Here is an 18002-nt window from a genome sequence, read left to right on the forward strand (position 1 = left end):
CTGTGTGACAGTGGTTTTAGAGTTATACCTTTAGAAATAAGCATTAAAATGGTAATAAAAACAAGTTTTATACACACAAAATATCATTTTTAGCTGTATTTTCCTTTTCACACTAAAATTTGTTTCTACATTATTTAAAACTTAACCAGTATCACAACTTAGGTGAGAAAGAAGTGATCTTAGCTTCATGGAGTTTTACTCTGCCCTTAATTAACTGAAAATGAACCATTCTTGAAAGTCACATCTAAAAAAAAGGAACAAACTTTCATCCTGCCAACTACCTAATTATTAGCTTAAATCATTCCAAACGTTTTCCTGGCTATCTTTAGTACTTCGACTTGCACCTCGATCATATCACATCTACATAATACATAAAAGGGATAAGAAGAACGATTCTGTTACTGCAATCTTTGGCTTTCCTCCGTTCTGGGAAACAGACTTCATCTATTAGCAATAACTAATTACATTAGTTATTATATGTGTGCTCTACAACACTTTTATGTTGGATTCCTTATATTTTAAAATTTATTGATAAAATTATGAAGTGATGGAACCCAGTATCAACTCTCAACAGGAACCCATAATATTAAACTAAACCAAGAAAAGTCAATAAGTAATTCCAATTTTATTTGTTGAATTATAAAGTTTTCATATTTGGCAATTCATCAAATACTGAATGCTTCAGTATGTACTATGCACAGAAGCCTTTAACTTCTGTTGTATCAGAAAGGAAACCACTAATTAGAACACTAGTAGAAAGCAGAAGTGACTCAGAAACAACAGCTGTAAGATACCAATAGTATTAATCATATTAATCAAGGTGTCTATTTCTAGCCCAAGGGTTACTGAGATTATTTCAAGCATTATCTCATTTTCCTGAAGGATCTTAAATAAAAAGAACTTCCAAATTCACAAACATTAGGGTACATGTCATAAAAGGCAAGTAACATATTAGAAGCAAAGTATGAACATTAGATTTTAAAGGTTCCAAAATGTCAGCATGCGGTATGAATTTAAGGAAAGCAAGTTCCAAGTTAAAATTACAACCACTGCTTTCAAAGTAGCAAATAGAAAAAAAACATACATTTCACATCATGTTGTATACTTAAACATTAAATGAAAAAAGTTCTTCATTTGTTTACACCACAAAATTATTTGCCTCAAAAGTGTATTCAGACACACTAGCTGTTGCTTCTCATGAAAATATCCTTTTGGCTCTACATTTACAATAAATCATAGTTAAAAATCTTTTGCTCTTCACTAATCAAACAACAGAAAAAATCCTTGAGGAATTAACGTGAAGACACTTTCATAAGAGTTCCTAGTGATTACTCAGTGACCATACATCCATCAGATTAGATTCCCAGGTAATTTCACGCTAGCACCAAAACACAGTGATCCAAATAGGCAGCAGACAGACAACATATTCTTTGAAACACACCTGCAGGGCACTGGGACTTTGCAAAACAAAAGTGTGCTGTACGTTACAAAATAATTACAAAAATAAGACTAAATTATTAACATTTTCATTTTTAAAAAAACTCCAAACCACACTATAAAAACAAACAGATTAAATCACAGAAGAGCAGCAAAAGACCAAGTTGGATGGGAAGCAGGATAACAGAGATAATCAGGGCACAGGGAAACAACCTTCACCTCTTCTTCAAACACCCTTTGTGTTACTGCTTCTACTCTCACTACTTCAGCAGCATTTTTAAAGAAGAGTGCGAGAAGACACCAGCTTAGGCAAAGCATAAATTACCAATCACATCTGACCAAGGTATTAGAACTATGGGAGGGTTTTTTGTGACAGTGTTACTTGATGTCCTTGCAGCAGCTTTATAGTCATCTGACATGAAGATTGCAAAGTCACCTCTGTCCTATGGGTATCTCCCATTTCTGCTTTCTGTCCTTTCTTTATCACCAAGGAAAACTTCCCCAGCTTCTGTGTATGTGAGAATTCTCCACAGAACACAGGAAGATAAGCAAATGAGCACATCATGACCCAAGCTCTATCACGACAACTTTGGATCCAGACTAAATCAAGCTGAAAGAAAACCACAGATGCCATTTGGAAACAAATGATGATGTTTTGAGCTCAAAAAGATGGCCTTAGTAGTGAGTACCCTTTGTTGTTTGCACAGCTCTGACTTCAGTGCTTTAAAGATGATAAATATTGCCGTGCATCAGAAGGCTGACAGTAGTACAACAGCCCAGTAAAAGAAACTCTTACACTCAAACTAGTTTCAGCAGATTCTTACAGGATAATTCATGTCATATGAGTTTATCAATTTGCTCTAAAGCAGTTTTTCTTTCCACTGTCTAGAAAGGGTATCTTCCTTTGAAAAAACTAATTCAACAATCTGAGCTACATTTCTAAACCTGAACCACAATCACTTGCACAATACATGGTGCCTTCAGCTGGGCTCCAGTCAAGGTTGCCAATATTTCATCAGAGTTCTGTGAAGTATATAAGCATACATGGCTTTGATCCGAGACACATGTCCCAACACTTACAGATCTCCCCTTCCAAATCAGCACACTTAACAATGATCAGCAGATTAACAATGATCACTCCACCAAAAAAGTTCTGGCTAGCACTCAAGCAGGGCTTAATCTGCTATATGTGATGCAAGGTGAAGCTGAATAAACTATCAAGACCAACACATAGCATCAGGATATTCACAACTGGAAAAACAACCAAGGAAGAGACAGTAGTTTAAAAATAACAGAGCAGAGAATGGATTCATGTATTGGGACACATCTGCTTAAGAGAACTAATTAGGTAACAGCATTGCTTCAAAGAACTCCAGTCCAAACACTTATTGCAGTCCCTGACCCATCCAGTACTCAAGTAGAAAGGAATAAATGCTGGCACTGACTCTGTAACACTTCCAAATTCTAAAAATTCACAGTCATAATACAAAACCCAGAGATTACGGGAGTATGCTTGTGAACTTTTACAAACCATAGTCTACCTGAGGTTAAACTGAAACTGGGAAGAGTAGAGAATATTTTAGAAGATTATTTTAATACACATCAATATTGGTAAACTACACAGGAAGTTTCTTTCAAACCAATGCAGTAAGTAGACAATGCAAACTTACTAACTACAAACGTTCAATGCCTTGGTTGCTACAATTACTTAGTTTTAAACCATGCAAAATTATGACATTTAAGCAACTCAGGTTTTTAGAACAGTTTGTGCTTAAAAATAAGGGGCTTACCTTTAAGAGTTTTTAGCATCTGAAATACAGCAAATCATGACACAGCAGGGTGAGAGTGGGCAGAAAAGAATATAGAGACAAAGCACAATGGAATGAAATCAAGGGCCATGGTGCAGAGCAATAGAAAAGTTTACATTAGCAAATCCACTGCACATTTGCCTAATGTTTTCAGGACACAGAAATAAAGCAGGCCCAGCAGACAGCAGTAATAAATCCATAAAAGAAAAACACTTCTGCCAGGGAACATAAAAGACTCTTAGTAGGCATTAATAGATCCATGCTGCTTTTCTTTAATTGTAACAATTTTGAATTGCAAACTGAGATTTTAGTATAACAAGCAGACACAGGCCACATACTAAATATTCTGTGTTTCATCCATCTATGGTAACACAGTGCAGGGAAAAAATAAACCTGCCTGTTTATTTGCCGGAATCAGAATGAAAACCTGATTGCATCTTTCCCCATTCAAAAGCTATACCAACACTTCCTACTGTTCTTTAGATATCACTGAATAGCTCACAAAAGCTGGAGTTAAAACAACAGGAGTACCTTGTGGACACCCATGAAAATCATTCTAATTAAAATCCAGTTGATTTGCAATGTATACGTACATTTCTCTAATCGATACGCACATGCTGACTTTTCATTAATGGGAACAATTCACAGCGGAGGAACTTTTGTGAACAATGCTTCTGGATCTGTGAAATCACCTCAAACCTCACCTTCCCCAACAGAAGACAAAGGCACAATTAAAAGACTTCACAATTATAGGTAATGCTCCAAGTTTGTCTTTTACTTCCCTTCAGGCAACCTTTTCTTTAAGAGCAATGGAAAAGACAGAATGGCTGTAGGAAAATGAAGGAAAACACTCCAAATGTTACCTGAAAGGGGACAGGAGGAGGGAAGGAAAAGCAGTAAAAGCCAAAATAGGCTGAGAAAGACCAGACAATTACATTTTCAGAACAATGGTGGGTGAATACTTAGTCTTACACACCAAGAGTTACAAATTCTATAAAGCAGGATAAATTTCAAATCTTACCTGGTAAATAGCAGACCAGCATAAATCAAGTAATTTTTACTACATCCACATCCGAATAGACTTAAGCAGAGGGAGTAACCTGGTAAGAAACCAGAGTGGGGACAGAGCTAATGGCATGTCTTAAAGCAAGAAAGACAAGCTTGAACTTGATGCAGTTTAACAGGAGAGCCAAGAAACGGATTTTTCAAACGGGTAATGTAGTTAAAGCAGTAGGTAAAATGTGGATTACCTAAATGGGACTAAGAGGAGGGGAAGTGCTATAAAGCTCCAAGAAAGTTACAATAACCTTGCAGACAGACAAGCCCTCTAACAGGAGGCTCTGCAAAGCCAAAGGGAAAATGGACAGGTCTTCAACACCTTAGGGAAAGGGGTAGTAAAGTGCAGGCACGGTTGAAATTTGAAGAGTAAAAGAAAAAAGTAGAGATGCTATCTCACTTCAGGAGAAGGCAGTAGCCACAGGGAAGAGACAACTAATGTCAGTAATGTCACAACAAGCAAAACTTAAAGGTACAACATCCAAGAGTTTCCAAGGAAAGAGACTAAAGTGCAATAATGTATGGAAATGGCATGGGTCTTAATTTCTGAGAAAGAGCTCTACATCACCTGATTTGTCACTTGGGGCAAGTCATATCTAAGACAGACTTGCCAGGGAAGCAGCACGGTTATGTAGTGCCCTGGCACCCTCCCCACATGAGGTCATAATCTCAGCCATTAGTCCTCTCCACTGTAATTGTTTGCTTCAGCACATGATCATTCCTTACCCAAAGTCATGAGTAAATGAAACCTCTTGCAGGAGCTGAAAACCTGATGTAAATTTTGAAAAGAAGAGCACCATCAGCATTATCTGCATTGCAGTCATCTCAGCAGCTAACAGAGACATTTACACGTCAACAGGACACACTGTCTATTTTAGATAACTCTCTTTAATTTAAGATGGCTCTCCTCAGCATGTGAGAAAGAAGTAGACTAGTTTTATGCAAAAACTCTAAAAATGGAATATACAAGTATCCATTTACCAAGTGCTCAAATTTATGCTCTTTTTCTGCAGGAAGATGTCCTTCATATGCATTGCAGGACCCATGAAACTGGATTAACAATGTCATAAATCATACACCTGCCAAAATAACAGCATAAGAAGGGAGACTAAATATAACCCACATCTGATTTGAATAGATACTATCTATACTTAACAATTTGTTATAACTCAAATATTAGCAGACACTTATTCAAATTTCAACATAAATCACCACATGGGTTTTAATTTTCCTATAGTTAATTGTTTTAGAAGCAACTTTTAAGCTTTTGCAATGCCATCATTTATGATTTAATAAGTTTTGAATTTGCATAAAGAAGAAACTTGCAAATTTATGCCTTACAAATATTCTGCCAGTGCTTCAACTTTTTTTCTCCATACCAAAGTGTAACAAATTCCTAGTTTACACTTCTAAAACTATCAACTAAATGCTTCACAAACATCCTTTAAACTGCAGGATTTATTATAAGTCAATGTTTATGTATACTAGAAAGAACAATGTTTCTCTTTAGGTCCAATTTCTAAGATTCAAACTTAGTTTCCATATTTAATTTCAAAACCACTGTATTAAGACCATAAACTCTCAACATCACAGGGTGATTTTGTGACCTATGTTTTACCGCTTAATCTGGGCCTACTCAACACACCAGGTAAATCTCAGAAAAGCTCCAGACACATCCCTGTAAGGATTTTTAAAAGCAACCAAGGGGTATCCCGCCACCTTCAGCTCTAAGAGAAGCAATCACAGTGTAAATCTTGAGAAGCACACTACTAAACTACGAACTATGACAATTCGTTAACTTAATGCCGTAAGCAGATTTGTCAACTGATGCAGCAGAAATGGTAACTGAAAGGAGAGAAGAACCAAACAGAATTCTGAACAATCATCATTCAGGAAACCAAGTTAGTGTATATTCATACCAACTGATGACTTTTGTTTTGGAACACACGTACACAAATTTCCCTTAAACAACAGAAATATTGCACAGTGTTCCAAAAATAAACAAACTGCCCCTTCATGCTGAAATCCTCAGAATAATGACAGTACAAAATACCTTACATCTGAATGTCTAGTTACACTAGACCTTCTCCTTTTTTTTTATAATGAATAATATGTTAGAAAATAGCTGTTAAGAAAAAAGCTACACAGAACTTGCTGTAACTGGTTCAGCCAGACAAATATCAATGTCATTAGAAGAACTACAATTACATTTCTGTGAATAAGAGCCTGAAATACCAGATAGCACAAGGTAAACAAGGAGAAATATTCAAAGTTTCAGTCAGAATTAATTAGAAAAATAAGTAGTCCACATAAGAGCTACTGCTTTGCACTACACAGTTTATTATTCTGTCTCTTTTTAAGGACACTTAATAGATAACATTATCATAACGCTCACATTTTTCCTCAGTTTCCTCTTTTCTGACAGAATGACTTATAATGAATTGTTGCAATCAGTCACGCATTCATCTGATTACTCCCTTTCCATCAAGCGTAACCCGAGCCACACTCGGAATGTGAACAGAGACCTGAGGAGCCAGAAGGTATTTTGGGATAAGAAAGTCAGAAGTGACACACATGCCTAGAGAAGGCAATACCCAGTATAACTCAACACAGGCGAAACTGGCACCACACCACGGCCAACAGTTTGACAAGTGCTCAGTTTAACAGTGGGACAGCATCAGCACACTCGCAGCTTCACACCTGGGCCTGGAGATCACCAGCGGGATTGTGCTGATCTACTGGTGAGTCACACAGAGCTGAGGCTTTTCGTTTCCAGTTCCCATATGACAAAAAAGGGGAGATTTAAAGAAAAAAAATTGAACAAAACAGAGTGAGGGAAAAAGGGGGGTTGGGGGAGGCAAGAGGTAGGAAGAGTGAAGAGACTTGCCATTTCAGAAGTATTCTGTAAGAAAAGCATTCTTACCAGCTCCATTCTTCCAAGGAAGCAACTGAGGAAAGTCAGGTAGGAACCATGCCACCAGCCCACACCTTAATCAACATCTCTCACTCACCATTTCATGTTTCTATCCTCTGGACACAAAATTTTTTACACAAAATTTAGAGATGATGATCTTGCAACCTGCCTCATCTTTAGCAGTTTTCCTATCATTTTGTCTTCTCAGAGAGCAGTCTGTACTTAAGATATATTCCCTGCAAGCTAAACTCTTTTTTCAAGTTCAATCTTGCTTAATGAGTTACTTTTTATTATGGAAGGGTTTTTAATGTGTTGTTTGTTCTGTCAAGCCCAAATAACTGCTGACGTTCTAATCATGAGGCCCTTGAAAAAAAAAAGGGTGGGTTTTTTTTTGCTTAAAAGCAATCTTTTCATTTACCTATAAAGCAATTATATATACCATGTTTAAATCATTTTAATATAAAAATAGCCTGCCCACATTTTAAAAATTGCAGAGAATAAAATACATAAAACTGTCCTCTTTAATCATTCCCTCTCTTACTTAAGCCTGAATTTAATATATTCCTACAGCACCAGCTTTCTTTAGTAGTTCTTCCCAAGACCTGAAGAAGGAATTAGTCTCCCGAAAAGCAGAGACCAATCTCCCTCTTCTAACATGAAAGCTACATTCTGTTGTAGGCCTATATAAAAATCAAGTTCTATGGAGAAACAGCTTCTAAGGGCAGCTCGAATTTAGCACACCATGTTCTTGCATACATTTTGTCAATTTTGTCAAAAACTCTGCCCCTCCCTTTCTCCTTGTCCCTACAGGAGAGAGAGAATAGCTCTGAACTAACAAAGAAAATAAAATACATGAAGTTTTGTTCAACTGATTTAGTTATTCCAACAAAAATGCAACTTTAAATCCCTGTCATACACATGCATACTGCTGAATATTCAGAACAGCAATATTAAATAGTCACCCAGGACTTTGACTAACACTACCAAACAAGTAAATATTGTTATATATATTTTTTGTTATTCTTGACTATGATTTGCCTGGGCACATTATTTCTTGAAGATTTTAGTTTAGCTAAACTTGTCACTTTATGCTACAAACTTGTCAGATTATGCTCCAAAGAAAACTCAGTAATTTTTTTTCTTTAAAAGCCTTCACTTGTCTTCTAACACATGGAGGTGATCAAGATTTATTCCTCTGTCCAAAATACAGCAGCTTTTTTTTTTTTAATTTAAGAAATGGATGCAAATAAAAGACCAGCATTTGAAGTGGGTAGTAGTTCCCTCCTCAAAAGAAAAGTAGTTGCTTAATGCTGCAAAATCTCTTCCCTTTCCACACATTAGCCCTGCCCAGTTATAATAGGTTACTTACAATACTGCTATGACTGGGTGGGATCTGCATTACTGCATTTGGAATCAACTGCATGGATGCAACTAACTCAAATTCACAAAATTACAAGTTTTCACTATCAAAATCACAAGTTTTCATTGGATAGCTCTTTCTTCTCTTTTCTTTATTAGTAGACAGAAAAGGTAAAATAGCATATGCAATTCCAAGGAAGTCTTAATCTGAACAGCAGACTCCTCATTGTGAACACAGTTTCCATCAACCTTGCTAGAAGGAGAAATTCTATTATTACAAAGGGATGCAGAAGGTTCTGATATTGGTTAGGTCAAAGGACTATGACAGCCCTGATAAAACCTAAAAACCATTTTGCCACTTTGAATGTAACTACTGAATATGGTAAAATCACTCAGCTATGCAGAACATCCATGCCTTTACCCTTACGCATTTGTGTCAGAAACAAGATGATTCTTTCTAATAGGAGCCTTCCTATGAAGAGCATCACAGTCCACCAGCAAAACTCCAACTACATCAAAGAAACACCAGAAATTGTCCCATAGCTGAGACAGGGCTGGGGTTTGTATTATCTCACATCTCCACGTGAGGAAAGAGATGTAACTCCTCTTACTCAAAAAACATCCTCCTACTCAACAATGGCTTTAAACATACATTTTTAAGGCAAACAAAAACAACAACTGTTTTCTGAAATGGCTACAATCTGCTAATATCCCAGTGGAGCTGAACGTTCTGGCTTCCCTCATCAAACATGGTTAGGATACTAGATGTCTTCTCTCACAAGACTACGCTCTTTTAGTCTGGCAGCCTAAAGCAATGAGAGATAGCAAATGTTCTTACAATAAAGGTCTCTTGCCATACCAGGGTAACCGGGAAAAAGACATGAGTGCAGCTTTTGTTCTTAATCTCTACTGATTAAGTTTATGAAAATCAAACATTATCCAAGACTTTTGAACAGACTTCCTTCTACACCATATGACATACAAAGAAAACCCAACACTAAAACCTTAAGCAGGTGAAAAGTACAAGCTGCCCGGCTGATGCCACTCTAGCCTCTGTGATGGCACACGGCAGGTTTACTTGTGTGCTTTGACTACCATTTAAAGTTTAACAGTCAACACTAATTTTAGATTTGCTGCTACCTATCTTAAAGTAGATGAACTACATTAAATACCAAATCTGTAACAGAACAGAGATGATACATTACGAGGAAGCATTTTGCAATCATGTGGAGCATTTTCTACAACTAGTATCTAGATCAGATCCTACGTTGTGCCCTTATAAAAGAAACAAGAGGGTATTTTTTATCACACTCCAAATAATTATATTATAATTATAACTATATTATATGAATTATATTAATCTGCTAATTTTGTTCAAATATGAAAAAGTTCCCAAGAAACACCAATTGTGAATTGCAAGGTATACCAAAAATTAATTACAATATGGCTCAAAAAGAGAGTGCCTACGTTGTACTCCTGATTTACGCAATGCCATAATCCACAGACATCCAAGAGGCTGTGCCACCCTGAGTGACCTAGTTTTGGACACTGTATGTTGGTCATCTCCAAGATAAACAATGTTCCAAGCAATCTTAGAAAACCATAAATGAACAAAACACTGACTGTGCACTCTTCCAGAACAGGTTGCCACCAATACTTCAGACAACACTTCCACAAAAATATTATTCCAAAACTATTACTCCTTATGGATAACATAAAACACAATCCATTCTGAACACCATGCAATCCCAATGGTAACTTGATCTCTAGAAAATTAATCTTTACTACAAGAAAAAAGACAAAAAGTTTCCTGAAGACAGAGTTTTTCCAAAACTCTGTCCAGGACTTCCATGCCATCCCAATTGCAAGCCACAGTAGGTTAAGGTCTCTGCTAAGATACAAATTGAGCATAATGTAGTCTAACCTTCCCACTCATAGAGATCATAAACAAATTATGATAAACAGTAGACCCGCTGCCTATTTCTTTTACTGGAAAAAGTTCACTCACCAGAATATGCCAGCTGGAGTGGAATGAAGACCCTAATTCAGCCCTGTCTGTGTAAAGTACATTACTCCCCACACAAAAATGGATGTATGTTACTATTCTGAGTGAACTCTGCACTGAGGATGAGCTCTAAAACGACTGCAGGAATACTGATTTTACATAGTTATCAGTGATTGTACACTATGTAAAGAATTTCTCTTTTTAGATACTGAAACAAAAAGAGTTGCAAAGTCAGAATGACTTAGGCATGAAAGGAAGTAAGTCCACCCAATTTTACAAACATAAAACAGGATTTTAATAAGCTCAGTTGTGTATCACAGAAACTAATTATCTTATCTGAAAACTCTTAAACATGGGCTTCATTGAAATGCTGAATAACTATTTAAAAAATGAAAAACCAGAAAGGAGAGTATTAAAACCAATATGCAGATAAGCCACAGGGATCCAAAAGTTCATGAACTTCAATCTCTCTCTTTTCACGGCAGAAAGGCAAGGACTTGGAACCTGCTCACGAGACCTTCATTCTGTCGAGAAGGTCACTGTGGAAATCTGGGAGTTGGGTGGTGGCTCTGGTCATGCAGATCTCAAGGAGCAGCAGTGAAAAGCTGTGTGTTTGACTAACCTAACACACTGGTGGGAAGAGAAGGCTTTTACATTAACCACCATTTACTGAATTTGTGTTGTCTTTAATTTTCAGTTTATTCATGCCTATTATCAGAAAAAAAAGGAAGGGGGGGGGGAAGGAGAAAAGCTACTGGACTTCAGCATCCACCAAAGTTAGGCCAAAGGACAAACAACCATGAGCAATCACTGTGGTCGACCTCTAAATGGTCAACTCCAGTTTCAATAAAACCTTCCTGGTACCTTTGAGCAGACAGCCTTGGTAGTGCTACAGAGATACAAGGATGTAAATAAATGCAGGCATTTATATCAAGAAAGACACAAAAAAGTGTTTAAATGAACACTGTGCAAAACCACTTCTGTTTCTACTTATAAGTGACTATCACTGCAGCCTTACAAAACTAACCCATAGCACTGTCTATGCTGCAGTTTATGAAGTTTATTTGTCAGGTTCATTCTCTGGATCTGTATATGTTAATAATTAACTTATTCTCTTATCCTTCTCTTCATATGTGTTACAGGAAGATGAGTAATAGCACAAAACTCCTGTCCTAACTCAGATTTTCCCCTCCCTCTGTTATTGTTGCAGCATGAGAGGCAGGGACTTCAGATTTAGACACAATAAACAGAGATTACATTCCTGTATTAAGGTGTGCCAGAAACCTGAGCTCTTTCAGCCACAGAAGTACTGTAACACATTCTCTCTAATTATTATGCAATATTACAGTCTTCTACAGCAGGAAGAGTAATTTCATGGTTAGAATCCAACCCATTCACTAGCAAACTGTTATACAGCACTTTCAGAAGCAAGGATTTTTAACACAACAGGACTGTTGAGTCAAAAGGATAAAACAGTAAGAAGCTCGTACGATTAAGCTTTAGCACAACACTGGCATTTATCACCTTTCCACATGTGCATGTTTTGTGTGAATTGTCTTAAAAACATAATGACAGTAAGTACTTTTGTTTATTTACCTTAATTATGCACAAAAAGACCTAAATTATTAATGGTATAATTTCCATTTCTCAACAGTAGGTATCTGGTTCCTAATAAACGACTGAAATACCTGAATACACAACTCACTTAAAAAAAATCTCCAAGGTTACAACTTCATTTTTCCAGTTAGAAAACCTCTCAAAATATTTAGTATGTTTAGAAATAAAAAACATTAGCCTTAAATAAATGTGAACTTAACTATAAGGTCAGACACAAAGCATTCTAAAACTGTATTTATGGTTTTCAGCTTCTTAATTCTCCAATTTCATAATTTTTTTTCAGAGAACAAAGATACGGAAACAAAAAATCTGTTAATACAAGCATCATGCTACAGCTCTATATACAAGTGCATTAAAAGATGAAACTTAAAACAAGATATACCTGCATGACACCTGGTAGAATGGATATCCTGGTAGAGGAAGAGAGTTTGAAAATCCAGACTGACTCGACATTGCCTTCAGGTATTGTATCCACTTAAAGCACTCCTATATTCCATATGTTAAGTCCTTACCAAAAAAAATATGTATGTACGTATCCATCTGAACCTTTGTTCAAAGCTAACTAAAAAGAAACCAAGTGCATATTCGAAGGTCTTGAGGATTCTGCCTGCATTTCAAACTGCTTCCTCAGTAGTGAAATTCCTAAAAGCCAACACCCTCATGACATCACGTACTACAAAACCATAAACACGCAATTGTTTCAGTAAAGCAAGGACAGCCCGTCGATTTTGACTCGACATAAAGCCCTGCACTGCATTCTTCCTGAAAGCACAGTGCCTTTCAGGCTGGCGAGAGGCAGAGACCTGCTGCCTTGAACAGCAGCTCTGCCTTGGCAGGCAGCCAGCAACCAGCAGAACTTATTGCCAATGCTGCAAATCCCTCCGATCGGCTAATGAAGAGCCAGACTGCAGGTGAAACATGGTTTGAGCCCATTACAAGAATTTCCTTGAAAATGCATGAGATCCATGACCTTGAACTTAGTGACAAAAGCTTCATTTGAAATTTTCAGTTAAATGTACACTGCATACTATTGTTTCATAAGCAACATCAGATTGCACTGCACATCGCAGTAATGTAAAAAATCATACTGAGCTTCCCCTGCTAAAAAAGAATCCTCTTCTGCTACACTCTCAACTATGGGAAAGCAAGAGGGAAGGATAGGAGACGGAATCTTAAACCACATTATTTAAGCTACTGAATACAGAAATAAAATTATGTGCATGCATTCCTGTAGTATTTTACTACTGTTTAAATCAAAGAAATATCAAAAGTGAGATTTCTTTTGATATACAGTACAGAGGTAAGTTGCGTGAAAGTTTCTTTGGGCATGGCTTCCCCAGAAGAGAAAAAGACTACTGGAAAGCAGGAAGACCTCAGTAGTCACAGCATAGCCCAGTGGCATGACTAATGTCAAACAGACTTAAATGATTATGTACCTACACTACTCTTAAAGAAGGTGTACAGTGCCCTCACATGAAGATTTGCTTAGTTTAAGCAAAATATTAAATAAAAGAGATTTTTTAAGTATTTCATTTCCTGTGCTAGCTGCACTGGAAAACACGTTGAGTTTGATACCTCTACCCCAAGATATACTATTTATATTTACTCTCATGTTATTTTAATTTTGTCTCTCAGTTTTGGAAAACAATGAATTGGTTTCTCCTGGTTTATCTCTAGTTCATTATCAACATCTCAGTCATTAGAAAAAAGGTACAAAACTTTGTCACTATCCAAGGTACCTTTTAAAATCTGATTTAAAAGAATGGGAGCTTGTTCCTCTACCTTAAATATACCTTATACTTAAAACTGAATCTATCTCAGTGAAATGTTTAGCTTCTTGTTTGCGTAACTCAGCTGCTTTTATAGTGCCTTAACACCACTGTGCTATCTCACTTTGCCTAAGTATTATTTGTCAAGGTGTAAAAAATGGCAGCTTATTTGTGAAACGTGGTAACATTTCAAATAGAGCTGAAACAGTGGGTGGGGAAACCCAAACACTCACAGGCTATACAATAAGGGTCTAGACCTAAAAAAAAAAAAGGGAATGCTTATTAATTAGCTCTGCACACTGTTATACACAGAGCTCACTCAATTGACTGTTCCTACCACCTACAACTTGGGGAATCACAGGCCATTTTCCACAACAAACACAACATACACTTGCACACAGAACAACATGGATACCATAGGTCACTGGATAGGGTACCAATTTCTGAAGTCCTATAAAAACACCAGGACAACACAAAGAGAGCACAGTCTTCCCAGAGAAGTAATTTTTTTATTTTATTTGTTCAACTGATATGTCTGGAAAAAACAAAGAAGCTCCTGGGTACTTCATTTTGCATAATTTTTTCTCTCTCTACTGGCTGCAAAGAAAAAGCTTGAAAAGGCAATTCAAGCACAAATAATGTTGTGGTATCAGCTGAATTTTTACAAACAGACTTGAGAAAGCATAATCTCCCTCATGTTTACTACAGAGCATTAACTTCAAAGCTCAAGACTCTCAAAAACCATATCAGTAACAGCAAAAAAAGTTGTGTGCGTGTGAGAGGAAGAGAAAACTCTACCAGGTCTGTCTGAGTCACCTTCACCTTGCCTAATGAGGGGCGTTAGGGTAAGTACTGCCAGCTTTCACCCCTATGGCCACAGCTGCTGAGGGACATGCCAGTCATTCCTCTACACTGCTGTGGTTGGCCCTGAGGAGTCACCTTGTGTGCACATCCTTAAATCACTCACACTTTTATTTTGTATATTTACTCAATTTTTTATTTGGTGTCTTCTCGACACTGATAACAACAGCATTAGCACATTTATGTAGTAACTTTCTTACTTAGTCCCAAACAGGATTTAGGATGTTTCCACTGGATTTGCCAGCTGAAAAGAATGTTAGTGTCAAGTCAGAAGATTACAAGCTTATAAACCAGGAGTCTTAGAGGCTGCCAGTGGCTTGCTATGCCATTTTGCAAAAATCACATAGTCCCTTAATGCCTAGCTTATCCACATAATAAGGAAAATACTGGCTGACAGCAAAGGAATGATGCAAGGTTAATTTTTTTTTTTTGTAATTAAGTATTGAAATCCTCTGATTAAAGATTTATGAAAGGATAAAACAGCTGTAGCATTTGAGGGAAAAGATGTGTGGGAATATTCAGAATACAGCTTTCTTTTAGTCTCCTGCTCCTAGCTCTAACATAACAGAAGCATTACTGTGCTCTGAAATTTAAATATAAAAGCCATTTAAATTTTAAAATGTGGTGGAAAGTGCAGTTTTTAAATAGGTGGATAGCATTACATAGCATTTAAAGATGGGGATAAGCGAGATGACAATAGGCAGACAAAAACTGTATTTAAGATGATCTTCACCGAAGCACAATCCTTCACTGGTAGGCGTCAAACCTGAGTTCAGTCATTTGGAAATAGGAAGGGAAAGTGTGGCTTAAGACAGAGAAAGGGGAAAGAGAAAATCTGGCAAGGACCAAAGACAAAGCCTCCACACAACGAAACCCAACATTTTCCAAGTGTCCCTTTTCTTTCTTTCTACACGAAGGTTGGATCACAGAACAGAACCACTTTCGGGATCCAGACGTACTTGCCAAACACCATCTCCACTGACAGAGACAAGTGGGTTTCATTCCAACTGCACTCACGTCTGTCTGAATTTTACTTCCGTGTTTTGGAGCCAGCAAACTCACTTAAAAATAACCACATTAGTATTGTTTGGCACAGCATTCCATGTAATACTCATCACTTTGCAGGAACGAAATTAAACAAAGAAAATAAGTTTGAGGCACAAATACTGTGTGTTCCAAAATTTACAGTGACCTTAGCACTGAAGGAAGAGACCTGTTAGATCACTTAATGCTGCTACTTGAAAAGGTATGAAATACTTAACTGAGATCTAACTGCACTTCAAAAGCAAGGACAGGCTGAAACTCTGGAGAACAGTAAGTTCATGACCACTTTCAGGCATTTCAAACAAGGAGCATCCTTGGTAAGCTAATGGAAAATTTGCTTAAACTAAAAAGTCAGGCTGAAGGAGAAACAGAAACTAAACACGTTACCAAAATCTAAATCAACTTCATCAAGTCTAGAACTGAGAGCAGGTACATAGTAGACAATTACGTGATGATATATCAAAATGTGTATAAAATATCTAGTATTCATAAAAATAGAATTAAGTGTCACGCAGAAATTATTGTAACAACAATACCATAAATATTAGACACTAAAATAGAAGGAAAAAATATTACAAGAAATCTAGAAAAAAAAAATACATGGAGTTTGAAAATAACAGGATTACTTACAAAGAAAATATTACAAAGATATTCAATATAATGAGCAGTACTTAGAAGACATAATGGAAAGTCTCTCCTTCCTTTCTGCACGAAATACAAGAATAATGAAATATTCAACAATACTGAAGAATAATGGCAAATTTGAAATTGAAGAAGGACACTGTCACTGAAAATTCAAAATTCATCCAGAGTGAAAGACTAACTGGATGTTTATATAGGGGGAGACAAAAACAAACACACACCCCCCAAACAAATAAACAATGCAGAAGTGACAACTGGAAGGAAAGAGGACTTGTAAACAACACCAGTACCTGTGAGAAAAAAAACATGTGAGAAAGCCATCTAATCCAGCTTCCAATAGATGACTTTCACTCTTTTCTGAGGCAGAGTAGTGGGTTCAATGATAATACATAATCCCTGCTGCGCTCCTAAACTTGTTGGTCAAACAACTCAACTAAGATTTACTTTATCACCCTAGTTTCTCAAGAAAACTGAAATTATCACTGTCACATAAGCAGACACCGAATAAGCAGGTTAGTTGTTGTTTTCAGGTAGGCTACCTAGTGAAAAATCAAGAAAAGTGAGCCACCACTGAAAGAAAATCGGCAGCACATGAAGATGTTTGTATTCTGACTTCAATTAAACTGGGTTCTCCAAAGCAAAACACCCATCTACCTTCTCCCCCTCTCCTATCCCACCTTCCCATCTTCAAAGTTTCTCATTTACCTGGCCTCCTATTACCTAGTTGCTCTGTTTGCCTTTCAGTAGCTTTCCATTTCTCCAGCCTCTCTTTCCCTCCTGCTCTTAAGGCAGCTTTCTGCATATACATATATATATATACATATATACATATATATATATATATACACATACACAGTTTTTCTGCTGCATATATATGGCACTATCCCACTAGGTCTATACATGCTTTTCCAGCTTCATAGCACATTTATCTCGCCCAGAGATAGTTACCTGTTACCCATCCTCATCCTCCATCAGCTTTACATCATTCCCAGTAAGATTTTCAAAAAGAAGTAAATGTCCCAAAGAGCAAGCAACACTTGATTAAACAACTAAGTGTTGCACACTTCACAAAGACACTCAAGTTTCCCTACATTTCCTCTGCATACTCCCTGTCCATATACTTGCACGTCCTAAAGTATGTCTTATGATTCTGACATAAAAGTGATTCAAAGGGCAAGATTCCCTCAAAAAAGCAAGAATCTCTGCTTAGTTTGTCAAGCCTGTCTGTTTCTTACTTATTTTTAGAAGGAAAATGTGAGTGTAAAGCTACCCTCTCAAACTGAATACTGGAGCATGAAGATAAAGTTGGACTACAGGAAAGTCAGAGAGGGACTTATAACATGGGCATGTCAGGATAGGACAAGCGGTAGCAGTTTTAAACTGAGAGAGGGCAGGTTTAGATTAGGTATTAAGAAGAAATTCTTCACTGTGAGGGTGGTGAGGCACTGGAACAGGTTGCCCAGAAAACTTATGGATGCCCCTGGAAGTTT

The 18002-nt window shown here is 37.0% G+C and overlaps 1 protein-coding gene across 14 annotated transcripts in view; it reads right to left on the reverse strand.

The window, feature by feature from the left end:
* The window catches only part of PLEKHA7 (pleckstrin homology domain containing A7), a 157451-nt gene that overhangs the window by 90892 nt on the left and 48557 nt on the right, over positions 1-18002 (reverse strand). For 2 of the 14 annotated variants that reach the window (XM_027651102.1, XM_027651096.1), the window contains exon 1: positions 12579-12664. The exons of 11 other annotated variants lie outside the window; for them this stretch is intronic. In XM_027651102.1, the coding sequence (XP_027506903.1) occupies positions 12579-12649 (71 nt within the window). In that variant the 5' untranslated portion in view covers positions 12650-12664. Of the gene's footprint in view, positions 1-12578; positions 12791-18002 lie in introns of those variants that run through there. One more of the 14 variants, XM_027651100.1, reaches the window with a different exon arrangement.

The sequence above is a fragment of the Corapipo altera genome, unplaced genomic scaffold (genome assembly GCF_003945725.1).
Source record: "Corapipo altera isolate COAL_440 unplaced genomic scaffold, ASM394572v1 78, whole genome shotgun sequence".
Classification (NCBI taxonomy): Eukaryota; Metazoa; Chordata; class Aves; order Passeriformes; family Pipridae; genus Corapipo; species Corapipo altera.